The sequence below is a fragment of the Aulonocara stuartgranti genome (genome assembly GCF_965226115.1).
Source record: "Aulonocara stuartgranti genome assembly, chromosome: 23".
NCBI lineage: Eukaryota > Metazoa > Chordata > Actinopteri > Cichliformes > Cichlidae > Aulonocara > Aulonocara stuartgranti.
This window is the reverse complement of record NC_138958.1, coordinates 53,470,912-53,493,250: the sequence shown is the minus strand read 5'-3', so window position 1 is coordinate 53,493,250 and position 22,339 is coordinate 53,470,912. Positions and strand designations below refer to the sequence as shown.

The following is a 22,339-nucleotide window of genomic DNA, read 5'->3' as shown; positions in this document are numbered from 1 at the left end:
TTCGGGAGGGGCACTGAAATTCGGTATTCTCCCGGAAAAATCGGGAGGGTTGGCATGTATGGTTGTGGCAACATCACTAACTTACTTTTAAAAGTTTACTCTTCGGTTGCCCCACTTCAGCCGTCCACCGTTTTTTTGGCAAAATTGTCCACACGCACCGCCGCGCTATGCATTCTGGGATATGTTGGGCTATGCAGTCTACACCACCACGTCCTTAAAATTCAGGGAAATGAAGGGCGCATTTGAGGGCCGCATTTCGAGAAGCCTTTGAAATGGGACAGCCTTCGTCACGTCGCTGTGACGTAATCGGCCTTAAAATGCGGCCTTTAAGGCTGCAGACCCCAACCTGAAACAGTTACTCATTTGTTTTGGTCATGTAAATTTACATGTAAATTCTGGAAGGACTTCCACAAGTTTATTACTGACTCTGTTCTACCTACTTTTCAACTATACTACAAGGATGTTGTCTTTGGCTATTATAATTTTAAAGACAAGGACAGTGATGCTTTCTTCTTTATAAATATGGCTTTAATTTTGGGAAAATTTCACATACACAAAAGCAAAGTCCTCGGCAGAAAGCCTGAACTTCTTGTATTAAAAATGGAACTCAATATATAGGACAATCTCCTCATCAAAAAACACTAAGGCTCTCAAGACTGTTAACATCTGTAACCGTTTGAAACAACTAACTTGATTTTGGCTCTTGCAAACTTTTGTTTATTTACGTTCCCCTTAATTTATTTTATTTTTCTACTCACTTTTGTTTCACTGTCCCTGTCACTCTCGTTGTTCCTCACTGTAACACCACAATGTCATCTTTTATGTGATTCCTGTTTTACTTAACTCATTCACTGCTATAGCCGTCAATTGCAGTGAATGAGTCAATGGGTTTAACTCATTCACTGCCAATGGCTGGCAGTGAATGAGTTAACTGTATGTCTAAAATGTGATAAATAAAGTTTAAAAAAAAGGCTGCAGACCCTGAACTGGGATACAGCCCCTGTGTGTAGGTAAGTCATCGGACCGCTGAGGAACGTGAGACGGCAGTAACGCACCGTGAACGGATGTAAACTGCCGCGAAGGCCCGGCGAAGAAGAAAACCCGGAAGTGCTTCCGCTGTTCCGTGTAGCTACAGGTAGCTGTAAGTGCAGCTGATGTCAGACAGTAGCTCGGGTTTGAGAGCACAGTGAGGAGCCAGCGGCCGCCTGAAAGCACACACAGAAAGGACATCGCTGCTAACACCGGCGGGTAAACAGCGCAGCGACGCCTTTGTCATAATAATATGTTTATCCACAAAAATAGCTTCATGTCCTGGTTTTGGTACGCGGCATATCAAAGGTGTTGGTAGGTGTAGAGTCAGGCAGTAAGCAGTATGTGTCGGTGCTGACGGAAGGCTGTCGATGTTTCCAGATATTTGGGTGATGCAGCAGGCGGATAATGGCGGCGAGGAGGAGGCGGCCCCGGTAGATGTTCAGTTCACGGATTTACCGGACGCCCTGGTGGCCTGCAAAGTGGCGGAGGATTTATTCAACGAGGAAAGGCTTAAGGTAAGCTGTCAGGCACTGGCCTGTGTGCGGCGCAGCTAAACAGTGCTTACATATGAACGTGAAACATGAACCAATAGCTTTGGCGCTTTTGTGTAGTTCATTAGAGACTGTTCTTTGTTTTTAAACCAAAATATGAAATTATCTGATAGTATGACAGGAATAAACGTGTATCTATGGAGCACAGTAGCCTTAAATGAGAAAGATGTGTGTGCAGGAGAGCCACAGGTTTATGTGGTTTCATCGCTCCATCTGGTGGCAGGGGGATTACTGGCATCCATCCATGAAAATCAATGAATTAGCTCCATTAAAGACTAGTATAGTAGTAGCTATAGTCACGCCCCAAACTGATTCTGCTGGAAACCGTCTCTGGGACTTTGGAATTTCTTTAGTTCATTCCTGAGGTTCGACTTTCCTCTGGTTTGGAGTCTGTTTGCTAGCTTTAATCAGAAAAGAAGGTCCAGTTGGGTTCAGACCCAAAATGCTCCTGGATTAAACCGAATAGTCAGGGTGTTTGTTGATGTCACACAGGGGAACATGGCTGAAATGAAATGCATAATGGATGGTCTCCTACATCTCCTGCAGCTTCTTGGGGGAAGGAGGTGAGCAGGTTAACAGGTGGTTCTGTCACCAAGGCGAATCCCAAATCGGTGAGCATTTTCGTGGACTCCCCATCCTGTAAATCAGAAATGTCACTGCATTAATATTTGATGAAAATAAAACCAGCAGAATCATTCTGAGGCAGGCAGGGAGTATTCAGTCCCAGTGGACATGTGCTGTGTGGAAAAACAGATTTGTGCCGGTGAAGCCAGGACTGTGTGATACTAATAATTTGTGCAGTTACGTCACTTTCACCTTTGGAGCAGTTTCTCCTGTGGATGCTGGGTGCAGCAATGTGCAGCAGCTGGTGAGAGACTCAGTTGAGTAACAACACAAACATCAAAAACTTCTCTTTTGATGTTTGATGCTCATCTAATTAGTTGCTATTGTGATTTCAGTAATGAGACATCCTCACGGTAACTAGCTTAAGCATAACGTTTTCAACAACGGTTCGTAAACAATAACCGGTGGCTTCAGTTTGATAGTGGCTGAACTCGAGATGAACCTACGTGACTTGTTTGTGGCATTTCCTCACACGACATCCGTTTCTTTTTCTTTCTTTCTTTCTTTTGTCTTATACGTGACAGCTCAAAAGTTTTGAATGAATTCTGATAAAACTGAAGTAGTGTAGTGCGGGGTTATGTTACCAGTCCAATCAGATTTGGCTGACAGCCACCAAGGTCAACTCGTTTTTGTTGTTTCCTGTAGTCCACTGTCGCCTCCTTTGTTTCGCTGATGTTGAGAGAGGTTGTTGTCCTAGCACCAGTTGTTTGGTCCCTTCATGTCCACTCTGTAGACTGTCATCGTCGCCCGTGATGGTCATATCATCTGTACTGTACCGTGTTTGTGATGAGCGAGGAGGAAGTGTGTTTTCCAACTCTCACTGTCATGTTGAATGCTGAGCTGTAGTCAGCTAAGGGCTTTCACACATATATGTTCCCTTTTTCCAGGTGGGCAGGGCAGTGTGTGTGTGGCCAATGCAATGGCAACGTCTGTGGCTCGGTTTCTTCTGTAGGCTAATTGGACCAGCGTGTAAGGGAGGTAGACTGGATGTGTAGTCTGACTGTCTGCTGGCTTTGTGATGACTGATGTTAGTGCAACAGGGCAGTAGTCATTTAGACAGACCACTTGTTTCTTGGCGATGGGAATGGTGGTGGACGCCCTGAAGGGAGATGTTGAAGATATTGGCAATCACCTTTGCCAGCTGGTCACACGTGCTCTGAGAACATGACCAGGAATGCTTTCTGGTCCTGGAGCTTTATATAGCTTGACCTTTTTGAAGGCCATTGTGGCAGCCTCACTCCCCACTGGAGGACATGAAACTGTGTTTGAGTGAGCATAGAGGGTGTTTAGCTTGTCTGGGAGAGATGTGACGGACTGAACACTGACCTGGTTTTTCTTTTATTAGTCAGTGATACAGCGTAGTCGTAATCGCTTGGGGTCAGAGGAGCGCAGAAGAGCGGTAAGTGGACTCCTGTGGACTTTGTCCTGGTAGTCCCACTTGGCCTTGGTTGTGACCTCAACACTGATCACTACAAAGCGGGAAAATACCTCCAACAGGCCCCTAATCTGAGCTTATACCGTTAGGTTTTAGGGGTTTTAAGCATTCTAGCCATTTTTAATAAAATGACTTCTTATATAGGACTTCATATGTTTTATATAGCACTGAAATTTGATATAGCGCTGATTAAACTTATTCTATTCAGACATTCTTATAGATGCTAATCTGAAAGTGCTGCTGAGCCTGTACTTTGGTCAGCTCGTCATGCCCTCTCTCCATCATGCTGTTGTTAATGTAATGTAAAGAAGTCATTCACTTTTTCAAAACTCATATTCTCTACATTTCATGCTTTGCCTCTCCAAAACGTGAAATAGACATGCATGCAGAAGTTGCATTACTGCATGCAATAATTGCATTACCAGCAGGGGGAGATAATATATTTAAAGCCAGGAAGTCAGTAGTGAGCAAGTATGAAGAGCATTCTAGGGTTCATATTCCTTAGAAAAGATTAAGCTAGGCAGCTAATATGTATGTACATGCAAATGTGTTAATAACGTCTGTTTAAACACTTTTGCCTTGAAATAAAACATATCTCTGGTGTTACTGCAGCTTACTGCATGCATGTACATTTCATATTTTGGGGAGACGAAGCATTAAATGGATTTGAATATGTTTCTAGGGCAAACACTACCTAGGCTGCTTTTGTAGTTTTGTTTCTACTGTAGTATATACTGCGTCAGGCTGAACAGGGAGGGGAGCGACACCCTAATCCCATTGTGGAGTTCACCAGGAACAAGAGAAATGTGACAAAATATGTCGAAGATCAAAAGATACTGCAAAAGCAGCCCTAAAGTTTCTCTGCACTGGTTCTTATACAGCGCTTTACACAACTTGCCTCAATCATGTCTTTCTATGCTTTGTCCGTAAGTGCTTCCTATCTAACATTCATGTGCGTCCACACTGCATCACGTAGCTATTCAGGGTTAGTATCTTGCCCAAGGATATTTGGCATGCAGACTTGAGCACACAGTGGTCAAACCATCAACTTTCCGATCAGTAGGTGATCTGTGCTACCACCCCACCTAAAGAATTAGGGTATTCTTCAAAGACAAGAAGCTCAACCCAATGGAGCACACGTTTCAGCTATTAGATACAAAAATGAATGCAGAAACACCCAAAAAACGAAGAGTCGCTGACAGCAGTAAGGACCTAGCAGAGCGTTTTAAAGGAGGAAGAACAGCGTTTGGTGATATCCACGGGTTCTAGACTTGAAGATGTTATACCTGCACCGCGTGGGCCAACCTCATATTAAACACTATGGATTAAGAATGGAATCGCACTCAGGTTCATATTCAATCACAATTTGGGCAATGTTCTGCTAGGAAACCTTGGTTCCTCTCATCCATGTTGATGCTACTTGGACACGTAACACCTACCTAAGCATGGTTGCAGACAAATGTGCACCATTTCATGGAAACTGTGTGCTCTGATGACTGCAGTGTCTTTCAGTGGGTTAATGCTCCCTGCCATAAAGAGCCAAACAAGGTTCAGTGATGGTTTGAGTAGCATAACAAGGAGTTTGAGGTGTTAAGTGTTCCTCCAAATTCTCCAGATCTCAGTCCAACATCAGTGGGATGTGCTGGACAAACAATCCGATCCATGAAGACTTGACACTGGAACTGGGATTTGAAGAAGTCCTAAAACAAAGATTCTAAGTTCATTGCATTGTTCTACCTTCTAAAAACATATTTGCATGTCCAAATTGCTGCTATGAATGGAACCTTTCACCTATAAGTCACAGCTGTTAATAGTGATACTGATGTTGGTCATGTTCAATGTGTATTTCATGGAAGTATTTTAAGAGTGCACTATTAAATTTGTAAAATGGCAAAAAGCATAGTTGCATGCAGTTCTGGCCTACAAATAAATGATGCAGGAAGCAGCAGGAAGAAATAACATACTGTGATTGAGTTTTAAAAGCTTAAAAACTGGAAACAAGTTGAATATCTTTAAAATGCACGTCAGAAAAATGCAGATTGGCTCAAACAGCGTTTGTGAAGGTTTTACCAAGGAAGCAGTTTTTTAATAGAGCCTCTTATATATTTTAGCCAAAGGTGTAGGGCTGTTCGGTATAACGATATATATCAGCTCACGATATGAAAACGTCTATCGTTTCATATTACGCTATCTATCGTTTGTTTTGTGGGGCGATCGTGGCTCAAGAGTTGGGAGTTTGTCTTGTAATCGGAAGGTTGCCGGTTTGAGCCCCGGCTCCGACAGTCTCGGTCGTTGTGTCCTTGGGCGAGACACTTCACTTCACACTTCAGCCTCGCCTCTGTCAGTGCGCCCCAGGGTGGCTGTGGCTACAATGTAGCTGCCATCACCAGTGTGTGAATGTGTGGATGATTGTGTAAAGCGCTTTGGGGTCCTTAGGGACTAGAAAAAGCGCTATACAAGTACAGGCCATTTACCATTTTTACCATTTGTGGTGTCGCAAATGAAAGTGTTTACGGCAATATTTTTCATGGTTTTGATGGTCACTGTACAACTGCTTAAAGTTCTCTCATTCTCTTATATTTAATATAACCACACTACGGACAGACAAGCGACTGTTTTTATGCGTTATCGCTAGCAACAACGATCGTCTGGCTCCGCCGTCCGCTTGTTTAATTTCCACATAAACCTTTCACAATAAAGCTGAAGAGCCTGTTGAGATTTTTCAAAATAAACTGAATCATGTGAAATAGTATGCAGAGTGTTTATGAATGAGAGGCCAAAAGGAGCCGCCAGGTGCTAAAAAATAAACCTTAGAGCAGGCTTTTCCCCGCAGCATGCTGTGTAATAAATATTCACAAAGAAAAATGCGCCTGTTTCAACTTATCTAATACTGGACTCCAGGTACACAACACCCAGCTGAAAACACTTCACGCAAGTCGAGCTGCCCGAGATTCACAGAATTAGCTGAAAATGTTAAATTTTTGTGATATATATCGTTGTCGGGACGATAAATGTCTTATATCAGGATAAGATCGTGGCACCCAGACTCTGGAATAACCTCCCCGTTCATATTCGCACTGCCGAGTCTATCCAGTCTTTTAAATTACGTCTTAAAACTTATTTTTTTACTTTGGCTTTTGATTCTGTCTAGTTGGCTGTTTTTAGCTTGTTGCGTTGTTACCTATTGTTTGTTGTCCTCTTTTATTGTTTGTTTTAACTGTCTCATGTTTTTATTGACTGTGAAGCACTATGATCAACACTGTTGTTTTAATATGTGCTATATAAATAAATTTTGATTGAGGAGATTTTGGTCATATTGCACAGCCCTGCAAAGGTGTGCAAAACACTGAAAACTCTTTTTAACAAACAAATGTTTTTAACTAGTGGACACAGTCAGGTTCTGCTAGAGTTTTCTAAACTTTCTTGGTTCTACTAACCTAGTTAGCTGGACACTAACTTCATTTTTCTCTAAGACCTGAAGGTTTGTCAGTATTATCAGCAAAATGATGATTTTCCAAATTTTCTGTTATAGTTTTGCTATGCACCTACTGGCCTCAGGAGGGCAGTAGAGGCCTGTCTCCACATGATCACTGTACCCCAGTATGAACTTAAATACTAATGTTTGCTGAGCTGTGCAAGTTTTATTTCTGTGCTAGAAAGGAGAGCACGGTGCCATAAAAATGTGTGCTTGTTTTGTGTCTGCCTGGTGAGGCAATGGAAACAAATGTGTAGATGAAACAAAAACAGTGGGATGGAAAAAATGCAGGGCTGGGCTTGCACACACAGTGGCTGCAGCAGGGTGAGGCTGAGACCTGCAGGTGATTAGTGCAAGTATGTCTGTAGTTTCTGTAGTGTTGCTTAACATCAATACACAACACTCGATGGACACTGAGCATCAGCAGACTGTCAGGAGGCTCACTAATATTACAGCACTGTGTTTGCACATTTCTGTCTCTCACACACACACAGTGTGGATATTATACATGGTTATGCTGAGGATATGTCGGCCAGTTTCCACTGGAAATGCCTTTTGGTTAAACTGTCAGCAAAGAATTTGCACTGATATATTTTTATATAACTTTAATGCAGATAAAAAACAGCTGCTTGTTTGCACAGACCCAAAGCAACGGGTTATTTCCCTTTTCTACATCTGTTCTCTAAAAACAGGAAGTGATTTAGTAGCTGAATAAGTTCATCACAAAGTTATAAGGTGAAAAATCATAGACATGTAGATTGCTTAAAAAACAGAAAAACACATTTCATGAAGCTGATCAAATTATATAAAAACAAAAATCTCTTGACAAAGTGAAAATACATTGATGGGTTTTTTGCACTAATAAAGTTGTGGAGTTGTAAAGTATTTTGTGTAGTGTCACTTATATCGTCAGTTATATCGTTATTGTAAATTTTCAAATGTATATCGTGATAAATATTTTTGGTCATATCACCCTGCTCTAGCATGTATATAAGAATTCACAGCCTTTGCACAATACGTTGCTGAAGCCTTTGGTCTTTCTGAGTATGATGCTGAAAGCTTGGCACCTGTTTTTGGACAGTGTCTCCCATTCTGCTTTCTAGCACCTCTGAAGCTCCTACCGGTTGGATGGGGAGCACTGACGCAGAGCCATTATCAGAGCTCCTCAGAGACCTTTCTACATCTGCTTCAGTTGTTCCCTCAGCCCTGGTACCTCTCGATTTCCCCGTGCTCGTTCTTCCTGATGTTCTAAGCTAGGACAGGATCTATCACAGCTATGGTTTTCTGCCCACCACTGTGTCTGGTTGGTTGTCCAACAGCTGCTTATCTGGAGTCCCACAGGACCTTAGCCTCATTGTTCTCAACAGCGTTTGATGATGGCTCCCACCAGGACTTGGGACTGTGTTGTCCACGTGCCACACAGATGATCCTGTACATCAGTTAAGCTACTTGGTCGTGCCTCTCAGTGAACACTGTCACAGCTTGCATCTTACATCCTGCTGCGATGTGTTGGATAGTCTCCGGGGCAGGTTTGCATAGTTTGGGGCTGAGGTCCTGGATTGTGGCTCTGACACTCGCTAATCCTTGTCCTCCCTCTTTTATAGGGACATAGAGTGTCGTGGTCATGGACTTTGGGTGGAGGGTTTTCCCTGTTTCTTTCTGTGCCTGCTTATTGTTACAGGACATGTGTCTGTGAAGGTTCTCAGTCATCCAGGTCATCGTAGTCAAAGGAGCTTGCAAAGAAAAGCGTCTGGACTTCTTTAAGTTGCTTGAAGACGTTTCACCTCTCATCCGAGAAGTTTCTTCAGTTCTAAGGTCAAATGGTGGAGAGTCCCAGATATAAAGCTAGTGGGAGTTTCCCCCCACAGAGGGACAAAGGACCCCCTGATGATCCTCTAATCGCCTGAGCCAAGGTGTGAAACTGGGTGTGGGTCCCAATCAGCCAGAGTTTCGGGTGAGCTCATTGTGAAACCTGGCCCCACCCTATCATGCGATTTCCTGAGGTCAGATGGCCCAGGATGTGAGTGGGCGTTAAGGCGTCTGGGAAGGATCTCAAAACTGGATTATAGATGGCAGACAGTTGGTGTCGTAAACCCCGCCTCTGTTCAAAGATGGTCGCTCACAGTGGACATAGATGCTTCTTTCACTCCTCTTTCAAACCATCTGTCCTCTCTGTCCAAAATGTGAACATTGGCATCCTCAAAGAGTGACCTTTGACCTTTAGATGCAGATGGACTGCTGAGTCTTGTCCTGTGGAGGTGGCTCTTCTGTGTTGTGCCATGCGCTTGTGAAGTGGCTGTTTGGTCTCTCCAATGTAGAGGTCTGGGCATTCCTCGCTGCACTGTACAGCATACACCACATTGTTAAGTCTGTGTTTTGGCGTTTTGTCTTTGTGATGAACCAGTTTTTGTCTGAGCATGTTGCTGGGTCTGAAATGCACCGGGATGTCGTGCTTGGAGAAAACCCTCCTGAGTTTCTCTGATACACCGGCTACATAGGGGATGACAATGTTGTTGCATCTGTCCTTCTTATCCTCCCTCGCTGGTGTCTGATCTTCTTTTCTCTGCCTCTTTGCTGACTTTAAGAACGCCCAGTTAGGATAACCTAGGGCTGTTCGATATAACCGTATATATCGGATGACGATATAAAAGCGTCTATCGTTTCATTTTACGCTATCGTTTGTTTCGTGGTGTCGCAAAATAAACTGTTTACGGCAATATTTGTTCATGGTTCTGATGGTCACTGTAGCGGCTATATTAATTTCTTAAAGTTATCTCTTTCTCTTATATTTAATATAACCACACTACAGACGGACAAGCACCTGTTTTTATGCGTCGTCGTTAGCAACAACGACGGTAAAACCATCGCGTGTCCGCTTGTTTATGTTCCACATAAATCTTTCACAATAAAGCTCAAGATCCTGTTGAGACTTTTCAAAATAAACTGAATCACGTGACAGAGCAGATTATTTACAGATGAGAAGTAAAAAAGAGCCGCCAGGTGCTAAAAAATAAAGCTTAGACTCAAACGTTAGAACAGGCTTTTCCCCGCAGCACGCCGTGTAATAAATACTCACAAAGAAAACGGCGCCGTTACAACTTATGTCTAAAAATGTATCGTTTCATGCATCAGTTAAAACACTCGACTCCAGCTACACGACGCGCAGCAGGAAACACTTCACGCAAGTCGAGCTGCTCGAGATTCACAGAATTTACAAAAATGTTACATTTCTGTGATTTATATCGTTATCGGACGATAGATGTCTGATATCAGGATATGAGATGTTGGTCATATCGCACAGCCCTAAGATAACCACACGTTTTGAGTGCTTCCTTTACATGTGTGTGTTCCTTCTTTTTTCCTTCAGGCTTAGAGGGAACATGTTCTGCCCGGTGGTGTAGGGTCCTGATTACTCCAAGTTTGTGTTCCAGAGGGTGATGGGAGTCAAAGAGGAGGTACTGGTCCGTGTGTGTGGGCTTCCGGTAAACTTCGATGTTGAGGTTGCCGTTCTCTTCAATGTGCACGGCGCAGTCCAGGAAAGGCAAACAGTCGTCCTTTGTGTCTTCCCTGGTGAACTTGATGTTTTTATCCACAGCGTTAATGTGCGCGGTGAAGGATTCCACTTCTTGTGTCTTGATTTTGACCCAGGTGTCGTCCACATATCTGTACCAGTGGCTGGGTACTCTTACTTTGAAAGAGCCAAGAGCCTTCCTTTCCACTTCCTCCATGTAAAGGTTGGCTACAATAGGTGACACGGGGGAGTCCATGGCACAGCCATGTTTTTGTCTGTAAAAGCCTTCGTTGTATTTGAAGTATGTGGTGGTGAGGCAGAGGTCTAACAGTGTGCAGGTCTGATCGGGGGTGAAGTTGGTCCTGTCTTCTTGTAGTCGTTTTCTGACCGTCTACACTGGACATATGCATTTACAGCTTGGAGCTTATTCGTACCATTCAGCTGGCTTGTCAGCACCTGCTTTTCCTTCTGGCTGTACCTGACTGTGGCTGACCTTTGTGCATAGTCATCATGTTCCCACTGGCCTGTGGGATATCCAGGTACGTGTAGCTTTTGTACTACATCTGCTGTTGTTCCTCCACCCCTTCAGTGTGGATGAGCTTGCCTGTCTTTGCAGCCATTCGACTGTACTTATCCAGTCTGAATAACATCCTGATGCCTTCACTGTACATCCTGGTGATGTGGATCAGTGAGTCTGTGTCCTGGCTTATAGCTTGTCACCCATGTACAGTAGTTGGCTGATGGTTGCTCCACTGCAAAATTTGTAGCCATGTCCACTGTTAAATGGTAAATGGACTGATTCTTATAGTGCTTTTCTACTCTCAAAGTGCTTTATACAACATCCATCCATTCTGTCGGGGTCGCAGGGCAGCTAGAGCCTTTCCCAGCTACCATAGGGCAGGAGGCAGGGTCCACCCTGGACAGGTCTCCAGGCTGTCGCAGGGCTAACAGACAACCATTCACACTCAGGTTCACACCTATGGGCAATTTAGACTTACCCAAGTAACCTAATTAAGCTTGACACACTTTCATACTCTGATGCACCGGAGAACAACTTGGGGTTAGTGTCTTGCTCAAGGATATTTGGCATGCAGACTGGAGGAGCCAGGGATTGAACCACCAACCGCCCGATCAGTAGATGACCTGCTCTACCTAGCTGCAGCCACCCCAAGTGTGACAGATGTGTGACAGATGTCGGTGATGATCAGGGGATTGAGGTCTAACAGCAGCAAGAACATTCAGTTGGCGTCCAGTGTTGTTTTTACAGTCCCACTGAGTTCCCCGTGAATATTATCAGTGTGTTACTAGCTTTGTACAGCGTAAATGAAACGTGTGCTTACTCAGCTTGGAACTTCCAGGTTGGAGTAATCTGCTGGTAGCTTCATGGTGTCTGTAAACTTGATTTTTCAGAGTCTTAACAATCCATTCAAATTTGGCTCAGATCTACCAAAGTCTCCAAGGTCATTGTTCAAAACATCGACCTCTGACCTCTCCTTCAAGGTCAGTCATTTGATTTAGCAGACATCTGCACTCTAAGTGCTTCTTGGTGATCTTTGTAAATATTGTGACTTTTTTCCCCCTCAATGAAATGAAAAGTCATGTATGTTGTATATGTCAGCCGTCATGTTTAGTCTTTGGCTTTCGGCCTCAGAGAGACGTAGTTCTTCTTGTAATTAAATTAGTTAATATCTAACTAATTAAAGATTATACTTTTTCTTTTATTTGGCTTTAATTGATATCTTATGTAACTGTATTATTCAGTTCCAGTGTACGGCACTTTGGTTGTTTTAAAGTGCTTTATCAATAAAGATGATGATGTTGACTGTATGAGCAGTCACAGTGTTGTCTGTCATTGTGTGAAGCTTTAAGCTCTCTGCTATTAATGCCTCACAGAAACATGTTATCAACCTGCCTCTGGATCCCTTCATGCTTCTCACTCGTCCTGTCTTTCTACTCTTCCTTCACCCCTTTTATTTTTTACTTTGGGCGTCAGTCTCCCAGCTACCTGTGTCATTTCTCTGTCTTTCAGTCATATATACAAAGAAAAGATATGAATGTATGTTTTTGTTCTGCGTGTGGAATCCAAAGTGAGGCTCCCTGTCATAGTTTCCACTAAGAAACAGCATCAGGAGGCAGTGATGTCAGCTCTGTCTCCCACTCTCTCGCACAGACGCAGTCACTGCCCTTCATTATGTATGATTAGTCAGTGTTGTATCTGTCAGTGGAGGAATAGGAAGAGAGAAGAAAATAGATTTCCCTCCTCCTTCCACCGATGATTGGCCTGCAGTGAATGAGACCAGGAAAAAGAGAGGAGGGGACTGTGGCTAATGCGTCATAGGCTGGCAGGGCCTCATTTAAGTGGCTTTGGATCTGGGAGAGAGAGAGAGAGATTAAAGTGTGAGTGACATTTTCAGCTCTCCACACCCAAATCTCTGGAAAATTCCTTGAGTTTTCAGTCTGCTGCTGAGCGAGACAGGAACAAGCTGCAGCAGAAGAAAACGCAGATTAGCAAATGTTAGATGTTGTTTTCAATTTCTAACTTTAGATTCTCGTTTCATAATCTTGGAATGTGCCGCACTGCCTTTCTAACGTTGTGGACTTGATGTACTGTGGGCACCGAAGGAGAAAAACTGCTGCTGCGCATGTGAAGCCAGTGCTGGGGAAGAACCCGACCACGGTCCTGTTTGGAACATCCCGTTGTCTCTGCTCGTCCGTCACCCTGGGGAAAGCAACAGTCCTCCAACCTCGTCCCTCCTCTTCCTCAACTTCATTGACTGTTACAGCATTGCATCGCACCCTGAACTCAGTTATCAGGTGGAAAAGGTTGCGGATCGGCGGGTCGCCTGTCATGCACATTAAGACCACTAAATGTAACCGGTTCTGCCTGGTGGCCTCGGTGACCAGCCGGGAATTATTCCACCACTCTGAGGTGCAGGTAACAGTACGGTGTCACTAAAGGATTTCCTGGAATTTGACTGCAGCTGACCCTGTGTGCATCCTGAGACATCTTTACTGGCTTCCAGGCTCGACCAGCAGCTTCCAACTGCATTTTGTGTTGACTGTATATAGGTTTTATGTGCAGTTCATCATGTAATGTAGCTATTGAGAGGTCTGCTTAAACGTGATTTTACAGCTGAATCAACCCAAGCATCCAGCTCAACTACCCTCTAAAAACGGTCTTTCAGTAGTAATGCAGCAACTCGACTGTTAGATGGTGTAATGACAGCCAAGACTGACTGTAAAACACAGTAATGAGGATTTTGCAGCATGGCCGTGCTTTTTAACATAGTTTCCTTAAGCTGTTGGTGCAACTCGATAATAAAACAGTGTTAAGAAAAAGATGAATCCTACATCTGCACTAATGTGTGCTAATCTGTAGGCGTTTAGGTAATATCGATCATTTCAGTGTGTCTGCATGATCAGATGTCTGTGCCTTTGTTCATAGAATCTTCAAACTGGCTCTTGCTCAATATTTTTAGTGAAGAAAGTGCTAAATGGGCTGAACGGAGTTGAAGTCTGTAAGATGGTTCAGAGATCTCAGTCATTACTTCAGTCTCCTCCTGCTGTCTGCTTCCTCTGTGTTTCCAGGCTGGCTTTGAGGCCTTGTTCCGTTCATTCGACTCAGAGGTGCAGTTCCAGTACTTCAAGTCGTTTCGGCGGATCAGGATCAGTTTCAGAGATGCTCTGGCTGCAGCGGAGGCGAGACTCCGACTACATAAGACGGACTTCAACGGCAAAGAAATGAGACTTTACTTCGCTCAGGTAATATCTGTAGGCTGAGATCTATCAGACACATGAATGTAACTTGTTCAGACCTTCAACGCGCTAAACCAGGCGGAGCTCTTGATTCACTTTCTGAATGTCATCTATGGTTGTCCCAGAGTTTGGAATAATAAATGAAAATTGAAATAATAACTAAAAAACAGCTTGTACATTGTGGAAGAACATTAGCTTGTGTGTTATAGCAGTGTTCGTTCTTCTCTTATAGAGATGTGCATACTTTCACTTATTGTGACACCGGTCAGCATCCTCCAGACTAAATTTGACATGTTAGCTTCAGTTTAATATGAATGGAGCTGCTGCTCTGTATATGTATATAAGAATAGAATAACTTAGTGTAGTTTATAAGTGTTACATTCTGTCTACCTAAACAATGTTGTTAGCTTGCTTTATGTCAGCTAGCTGATTAATTCATCCTTTCTAATGCTACAAAATAATAAACATTTCAGTTCAGTTTTATGTACACAGCGCCAAATCACAACAACAGTCGCCTCAAGGTGCTTTATACTGTAAGGTCGACCCTACAATAACACATGCAGAGAAAAACCCAACAATCATATGACCCCCTATGAGCAGCACTTTGGCGACAGTGGGAAGGAAAAACTCCCTTTTAACAGGAAGAAACCTCCAGCAGAACCAGGCTCAGGGAGGGGCGGGGCCATCTGCTGCGACCGGTGCACAATGCCCTGTGGTGAATGACGCAGTGGGCAGTGATTAGACGTTCCACTTCACAGTAGGGCGGATCCCGGAAGCATAGGATTTCCACCTCCATGTTTGCTGTGGGGACTTTGGGTGGTACTCTCACTGGAGCAGTGGGACGATGACAGTTACATGCAAATCAACGTAGAACCTTTGCAACGTTTTTTCTTCTTCTACTAGAATGAAACTACCCTAAAAATGAGAAACTGTTCATTTGTTTTTAAGCAAACTTACAAAGTCAGAGGAGGATTGAATAAATAATTTTCTCACTGTAGTTAAAGTTGGTGAAATACACAGGAAAAAATATCCAATAAATCACTGAATCTACAGTTTAATGTGACTGTGTGGCTTCAGTGGTACGACTATAGAAGCACTGTATAAATATCAGTGCATTAGTTAGCTGGGTAGGTAGGTGACAGAAACATAATCATCAATCCATTTCTTTCTATATGATGCTACAGTCTCAGTAAACCTGTGATATATTGCTGGTTATTATAAAGTGCTGCCCTGCCTTTGCACTGTGTAGTCTGTGCACATAGGGAGTCCTCGGCTGGAGCCTCCCAAGCCAGAGAAGCAGTTCCTGATCTCGCCTCCTGCTTCCCCTCCAGTCGGCTGGGAACAGTCTCAGGACGCCACACCGGTCATCAACTATGACCTGCTTTGTGCCATCTCTAAACTGGGGCCAGGTATACAACACATTATGATTTGTGTTTTCCATCCGTGTGTGAATGTGTGACAGGTTTGTAAAACACAATCGACACTTCCTGCAGCCTCAAATGCAAACTGAAGGCTCTTTACAGGCTTGGAACGAAGCTGAGTGGTACATGATTTAAAACGCTGTTCCTCTTCTTTTAATCTTTTTGTCTTCCTTCATTTAATTCTCGATAAATTCATCACAACTGATTACAAGTGCAAAGTGTGTGAGCTTGTCTCCACACTGATATTGACATCAACGCCTACAACTCAAAGTCAGGAGCCAGGTAGCAATGACTGCCAGCAGAACTGCAGACAGGTGTGGTGGTTAGAGGGAAAACCCAACACCGCGATCAGAGCGTCGTTACTGTCACGGAAACAAGTACAACAAAATTAAGTGCTGTCCCTGCTGCACTGAAAAGAACAGAAATAATAAAGAGAAAAACTATAAAATGAGATTTAAAAAGGACAAAAGAACCATCTATTGCACTTAAGGAGCTGCGCTATGGTAGGTGCTCATTGCAGTGTTTCATTTTCATTTCCACTTTATTTAACAGGGACCATGTACAACAAAACAATCTCCTTAGAGAAAAGATGTCCTAGGCCGGGATCGAGATGACATCACGTAAATAGAGCAACAGTGCATACTAGATTCCAGATACTCAGGAAGCTGAGCCCTGAATTATGATACAAACCATTCACACTGAGATCTTCAAGGTCAGTTTCATGATAATTGGTCAATAATTGACTAAAAGGCTTAGAAACTATCATTATTACAAACAGTGTATTGTGAACATATAGAAGGTATTGCAGATAAGATTTAAAAGATTTAAAATATGTCACATTTGACCACTGACCTCTTTTTCATGGGCAATAGAAAGATCTGAAGGTAAAAGTCAGTTTTAAATGGCACTATACAACTTTATTATGTTTCTTACTGCTCTTGTTTCTATTGAATACATATAGGGATTCTAAATATCACGTTACTTTTGACCCCTGACCTCTTCTTCAAGGTCAAACTTTCATGAAATGTGGGGGAGGTTCTATAAATTAATGCTTACAAGTCTTGTGCATGTCACACAATCCGTTGTTGTTGTTGTTGTTGTTGTTGTTGTTGTTGTTGTTGTTGTTGTTGTTGTTGTTGTTGTTGTTATTATTATTATTATTATTATTATTATTATGATGATGATTATGATGATGATTATGATGATGTGTTAGTGAAAGTCTGGCAACACAGCTTTGTATAGCCGTACAGGCGAATGGCTCCTCGAGAGACATGGGTGACACTGAGCTCAGGGAAGTGATGGGAAACCCACACTTCATGCACATCTGCTAGCATAGACACACAGCACATTTAAAAGCAGTGAGGATTAGAAACCAACAAATGTTTCTGGCACAACTTCACCTTCTTCCAAGGTGCATGGAGAAGACAAAGATCTGATGACCCGAAGACTCCAGCAACACTTAAAGTAATCCGGTCTTTAAGTGATGACGTGACGAATCCTGCTTCCAAACTGCTGTGTTCACTAAGGCTGTTGTGTTTTTAACTTGTTTTAATGCTTTGTGTCTTGTTCTATGTAATCTACAAGCCCTTACAAACAGTCAGTGATCACTGTCGGCCTCTCGGTTTTTATTACCGCTAATCATGTTAAAGCTCTGTTTTTAAAACCTTACGATGTAACTACAGCCCAGCGCATGCAGCAGTATATTAATGACTAACCTCGTATTGTGGATGGATTATCTCAGTTGTTCTCCTGACTGAAGCTTGGTCCGTTTACAGCATCCTGCTATGTGACTGCATTTGTCTCTAACCATCAGGAACCCTCACGTTAACTTTTATCAAGTAGCAAAAAAGTTAGCGTTCATCCTCCAGCTTCACCGTGTTTATGCTATGCTAACATAGCTGTGTCGCTAGCGATCACGTAGCACATCATTATATAGCAGCTAGCCCAACTTCAGTAACCCTACAAACGTCACTGCTGTTTAGTTTTGTCTTGATTTATGTTGGAAGTGGTAGCAGAGCTGTACGTTTGAATTAAAAATCTCTCTGTCAGAACATGCTACATCATGTTTAGGTGGAAGCTAGCGAGCTAACTTCCTGTTAACTTCTAACTCTGTTAAATGTAATAAATCCTGTTTTCATGGATGCCTCGATGTTAAACTTAATTGTTACACCTGGTAAAGCAGCAACGCTGATCATTTTATTACAGATGAAAGAATTTAGACAGTTTTTAACTCTCAGTAATGCCGCAGTGATCATGTGACTTTGGGACCTGCAGCAGAGTTTAGGCCCGGGAACAGCTAATGACGTCAGACTTAAAGACTGGATAGGGGCGGCTTTACTAAGTGACCAACACGCTTTGGCGTGTGGCCTTCAATGACCCCGATGAAGGCCACACCCCGAAACACGTTTGTCACTTAGTAAAGCTGTTCCCTATTACTTTAAATTTGACTATTTGACTGTTAAAACTATTTAGACCTGTTGCAGCTCCACATGCTGATGCTATGTTCACACCACCAATGTCAAAGTTAGAAGAAGTAAAGGTAGTATGGGTTAGGAGTTGGTGTCGGCTGATGTGGCTAAAGCATCTAGATTCTGCCTCCAGATGTATAAAAGCAATGTTTCCTAAAATTGAATGATTAAAATAGTTTCTTTGATACATTTGAAATTGCCAGCTGATGTCAGACCTCATTGACATCTAAAACTGAGATCATCAGGTCGTCAGGATCGTGACAGCTTTGTTCTCCATTTTGCATTATCTCTATCGCTGAAGAGGGAAACCTCATCGCTGCACAGTGACTTGGTACATTGTAGCACGCCCTGTGGGAAACGTCCTCCAATTTGACCTTTTTTTGTTTTATTCTTAGGGGGGAAGTACGAGCTTCACACAGCAACACCAACCACTCCCAGCGTGGTCGTCCATGTGTGCGACGACGAACGCGGTGACAGCTCCGCACCCGATGACAGCGACCAGGATGACAAGCCCCGCCCACCACGACCAAAGATCATTCAGACTCGACGGCCTGACTACACACCTAGAGTTGAGCAGTGAGCGGTGCTGACAGGGGAATCTGTACTGTGTCAGCGTCGATCAGCAGCTGAACACGCTCGCAGAGATTTGGATAAAACTGTGAGAAGGCGTCTGTGGGTGCTGCAATATCCAGCTGAAGCAAATGACTAGAATTGCATGCTGCATTTGTGTCGTGTTCGACAGACCGAAGCGGGAAAGGGTTTAAATTGACTTACTGTGTACGACTGTTGATATCTGCTCTGGTGCTCCATTTGTCTGTTATTAAGGTGTGAAGCAACCCGCTTCAGCTTTTTCACATTTTAGTGGCTTGTGTGCTCACTAGCATGAAGTCATGACAGTGTCCATTGCTCTGCACTGTTGTCTGATGTATCTGCTTGGCCTAAACAAAGCTGGCCTCCTGCTGTCTTTGCTGCGACTCAGTTTCCCAAAAAAAGCAGTTTTCCTGGAATTCTCTTCAAAGTAGTGTTTGAAGTTTGCTGCATTCTGTGTGTGTTTTGGTTGTCTCATAGCAAACAGCTGTTATTAAAGGCACCCACATAGGAAGTGATTTGTAGTGACGGAGACCTTCAGGCAACAACTATCAAGATGGCTGCTGGTGGCATGAAGTTTGGAGTTAACCCTCGAGAACCTGAATGTCTGCAGGCCGCTGACTCTCAACAACACAGCGATACACCGTGATCACATCCTGCGTGGACGGCCGTTTACTCTTTGGCTTAAAGTCCAACCAATGTTTATCTGTTACTTTAGAACGCCACACTTACCTGTTCGTGTCCCTGACCATGCCGTGCTTTAAAAAAACAGATGACACTTTCTGCCATGTGGGGGTTAAATAGTGTTCTGAAAAATGTCTTTCTGCCAATGTGTGCGAGCGCTGCTGTTCAACCAGTGACTCAAGCCCCAAACACGCTGCCGGTTATTTTGGGGCCTGTTTTGTACTTGTGGCATATCCAGCTCATGTCCTATGGCTTCTACTATGAAGCAGGATGGTCAAGATAAAAATGGTCTTATCCAGGTCATCTCAGGGTTAACCCTGGATTTTCTTTACTTAGATGGTGCAGTAAGACGTGGTATATATCACTCATGTACCCATGGTAACTAACCTCTTATAAAAAGAGGTTATGATAGAGATCGCAGATCACCACCTACGTACCAGTCTGTGCGGTCCCTCAGACCTCTGTGTGTGGATACTGGGAGGGTCTAAATTATTTTTAGTGTGTGAAGTCTACATGTTCGCTGCAATTAAACCGTTTCAGTTCTGTGAGGATTAGTGTATGGTCCCAAAACAGAGCTCCTTGTTGTACTTGCTCAGTTTGTATCAAATGAATTCTGCTCTTGTATTTATTCACTGTCAGGCTGCAGCTGATACAATAAAAACTCTTTCAAACAGACATTTCATTACATTATAGTCCATCAGATCCTCTGATGTCTTAATGATAGAGTTGTGATATTGAGAAGTTTGATAAGTTACACAGTCAGCAGTTTTGGCAGCTTTCCTTCCTGGTTTCAAATCGGCTAAACTTCATATAATTTTAATACTAAAGCAGTGTACAGCACCTCTGTTACTGCATGTGTTTAACTTCTCATATTTTTATCTTCCTTCTTAACTCTCAGCCGTATCAGACTGATGGGGACTGTGGTCACCCTGCCGACAGGCCCAAGTTTGTGAAGCGATAACTCAAGAATGAGGCGACATAGGTTTTTGAAATTAATACCATAGGAGGCTGAGGGGTAGCACTGTAAAATCTGCTGCTCTGCTGGCTGTTTACGTACCATGTTTGACCAGGCAACACCATCCCTTTCATGTGATAGTGCAGAGAAATCCCGGGTTGACCAGCGATGGGAGGTTTTATCCTGATTTCAGATATTCCAGTAAGAGAATAAAGGATGGGATATACTGGACTTGCTTCGTAGTACAGGGCCCTGTTGTGTGCATGTTTGACTGTGTGCTTTCAAAGATGTGCTAACTGCTGTGTTGCTGTTGCATCAGTAGGATTACAGCAATTTCCAACTAATTGTTGTTTGATTTCCAAAATGTTGCAGCCGTGAACGCGGCGTCATTGTCACCCTGCCAGTATGGGCTGGCAGACGTTGGGGACAACGAAGTATTGACTGACTGAACGAAGATGGCTTGTTTCACATTGATACCATAAGTGTATCTACTATGAGGCTGAGGTGCAGCACTGGCTATCTTTAATATGTCTGCTTTTCTGAAGTTTTTATAAGACTAGCTTAGCTTTTTCTGCTATATAGTGCTCAGCTGCAGATGTTCGAACGCTGTGTCTCAAATCTGTGTAGCTAATGCATAACACAGGACTGTCACCTCTACATGAACATTTCAGAACTGGACTGATGCTATATATCCCAGTTTAACTCTGTATAAATGGAATCACAACACATTTGTTTGTTTCAACCTGTAAATGGAACTTTAGGGCCACGTGACACTTTGTGATACTGAAAGAATCTAAAAATGAAAACGTGTCTGTCTTTGCCAGTCGAGCATCTTAACGGGCTGTAACTGCACCTTTAGTCCGGGTATTTTGTTTCCCTTTCATTTAGACACAATTGGACAGTGTGGTGGTTTGGCTACTTTTTTACTAGAATTTTATTATTTTTGAAATAAGTAATAAGTTACCGTGAATAAATATTTCACCATCTAATTCCATCTGTGTCATTGTCCTATATAAGAGTATATGTCTGTATTACACACATAAGTTTGAGTATATTTCTGAACTGTTTTAAGGACTCCTGGTTGAAGTCATTTGAATGAGGTTTGTGTTTTTCCTGTATGTGAATTTTGTAATATTTTGGTCACAGTGGGCTGGACGTTTTGACAGTGTAAATAAACACAGTTCGAAAGCCTTCCACAGACTAGAATCACAAAAAGAAGTGTCCTCACTCTGTTGTGTTAACTTCAGTGATCTCTTCCTCTAAACCATTAATGAGCCTTCTAGACTCCATTCGTTCAACACTTCTCAAAGACATTTTAGCTTTGATTAATGCTTTCTTTACTAACAGACACCGCATGCGTTCGACGTTATTAAACCATTCCTTTAAAAGGCCTTTCTTTGATCCAGCTGTCTCCCCTTATTTACTTCTTCAGACTGAAGACGTCACTTGGATGAGTGACGAAACGTTTCTCCCACTGAAAACTTCCACATGAACAGAATCAACTCTTTGGCTTTTTTAGCTCAGGTGGTAGATCAGTAACATTACTAAAATTTTATTTATATAGCACCTTTCAAGACAAACATCACAAAGGTCTTCGCACAAAAATACAAAGGCATTTAAAACAAAACAGACAAAAGTTCACCAAATGCAGGTCATTGCTTCGATCTGTGGATGCTCCATTCTGCATCTCAAATATCCTTGTGCGAGATACTAATCCCAATTCATACATCAGAGTATGAATGTGTGTGAATGTTAGATAGAAAAAGCATTTTTTTAAAAGTGCTTGTGTGAACGGGTGAATGAGGAATGTTGTATAAAGCACTGTGAGTGCTCAGGTAC

At 42.9% G+C, this 22,339-nt stretch overlaps 2 protein-coding genes across 5 annotated transcripts; one reads left to right on the top strand and one right to left on the bottom strand.

Annotated features, from left to right (window-relative positions):
• Window positions 1-1,040: 1,040 nt before the first annotated feature.
• rcan1b (regulator of calcineurin 1b) lies at window positions 1,041-21,693 on the top strand. Of its 4 annotated transcripts, none has more exons than XM_082524594.1 (5): window positions 1,041-1,248; window positions 1,411-1,547; window positions 14,217-14,390; window positions 15,634-15,793; window positions 18,669-20,220. In XM_082524594.1, exons 2-5 carry the CDS (start codon window positions 1,422-1,424, stop codon window positions 18,851-18,853), a joined length of 645 nt encoding a protein of 214 aa, XP_082380720.1. In that variant the 5' UTR covers window positions 1,041-1,248; window positions 1,411-1,421; the 3' UTR covers window positions 18,854-20,220. The 4 variants fall into 4 exon arrangements, 3 of the variants coding, with proteins under 3 accessions (XP_082380720.1, XP_082380721.1, XP_082380719.1); XR_014274755.1 differs by lacking the exons at window positions 1,041-1,248; window positions 1,411-1,547 and adding exons at window positions 12,975-13,563; window positions 16,358-16,517 and having other exon boundaries at window positions 18,669-18,781; XM_082524595.1 differs by lacking the exons at window positions 1,041-1,248; window positions 1,411-1,547 and adding an exon at window positions 1,567-2,194.
• On the bottom strand, window positions 6,278-12,835 carry LOC309700785 (uncharacterized protein). Its single transcript, XM_082524592.1, has 2 exons — window positions 10,431-12,835; window positions 6,278-9,721 (listed from the first exon to the last, which is right to left on the bottom strand). Exons 1-2 carry the CDS (start codon window positions 10,882-10,884, stop codon window positions 9,261-9,263), a joined length of 915 nt encoding a protein of 304 aa, XP_082380718.1. The 5' UTR covers window positions 10,885-12,835; the 3' UTR covers window positions 6,278-9,260.
• Window positions 21,694-22,339: the final 646 nt, after the last annotated feature.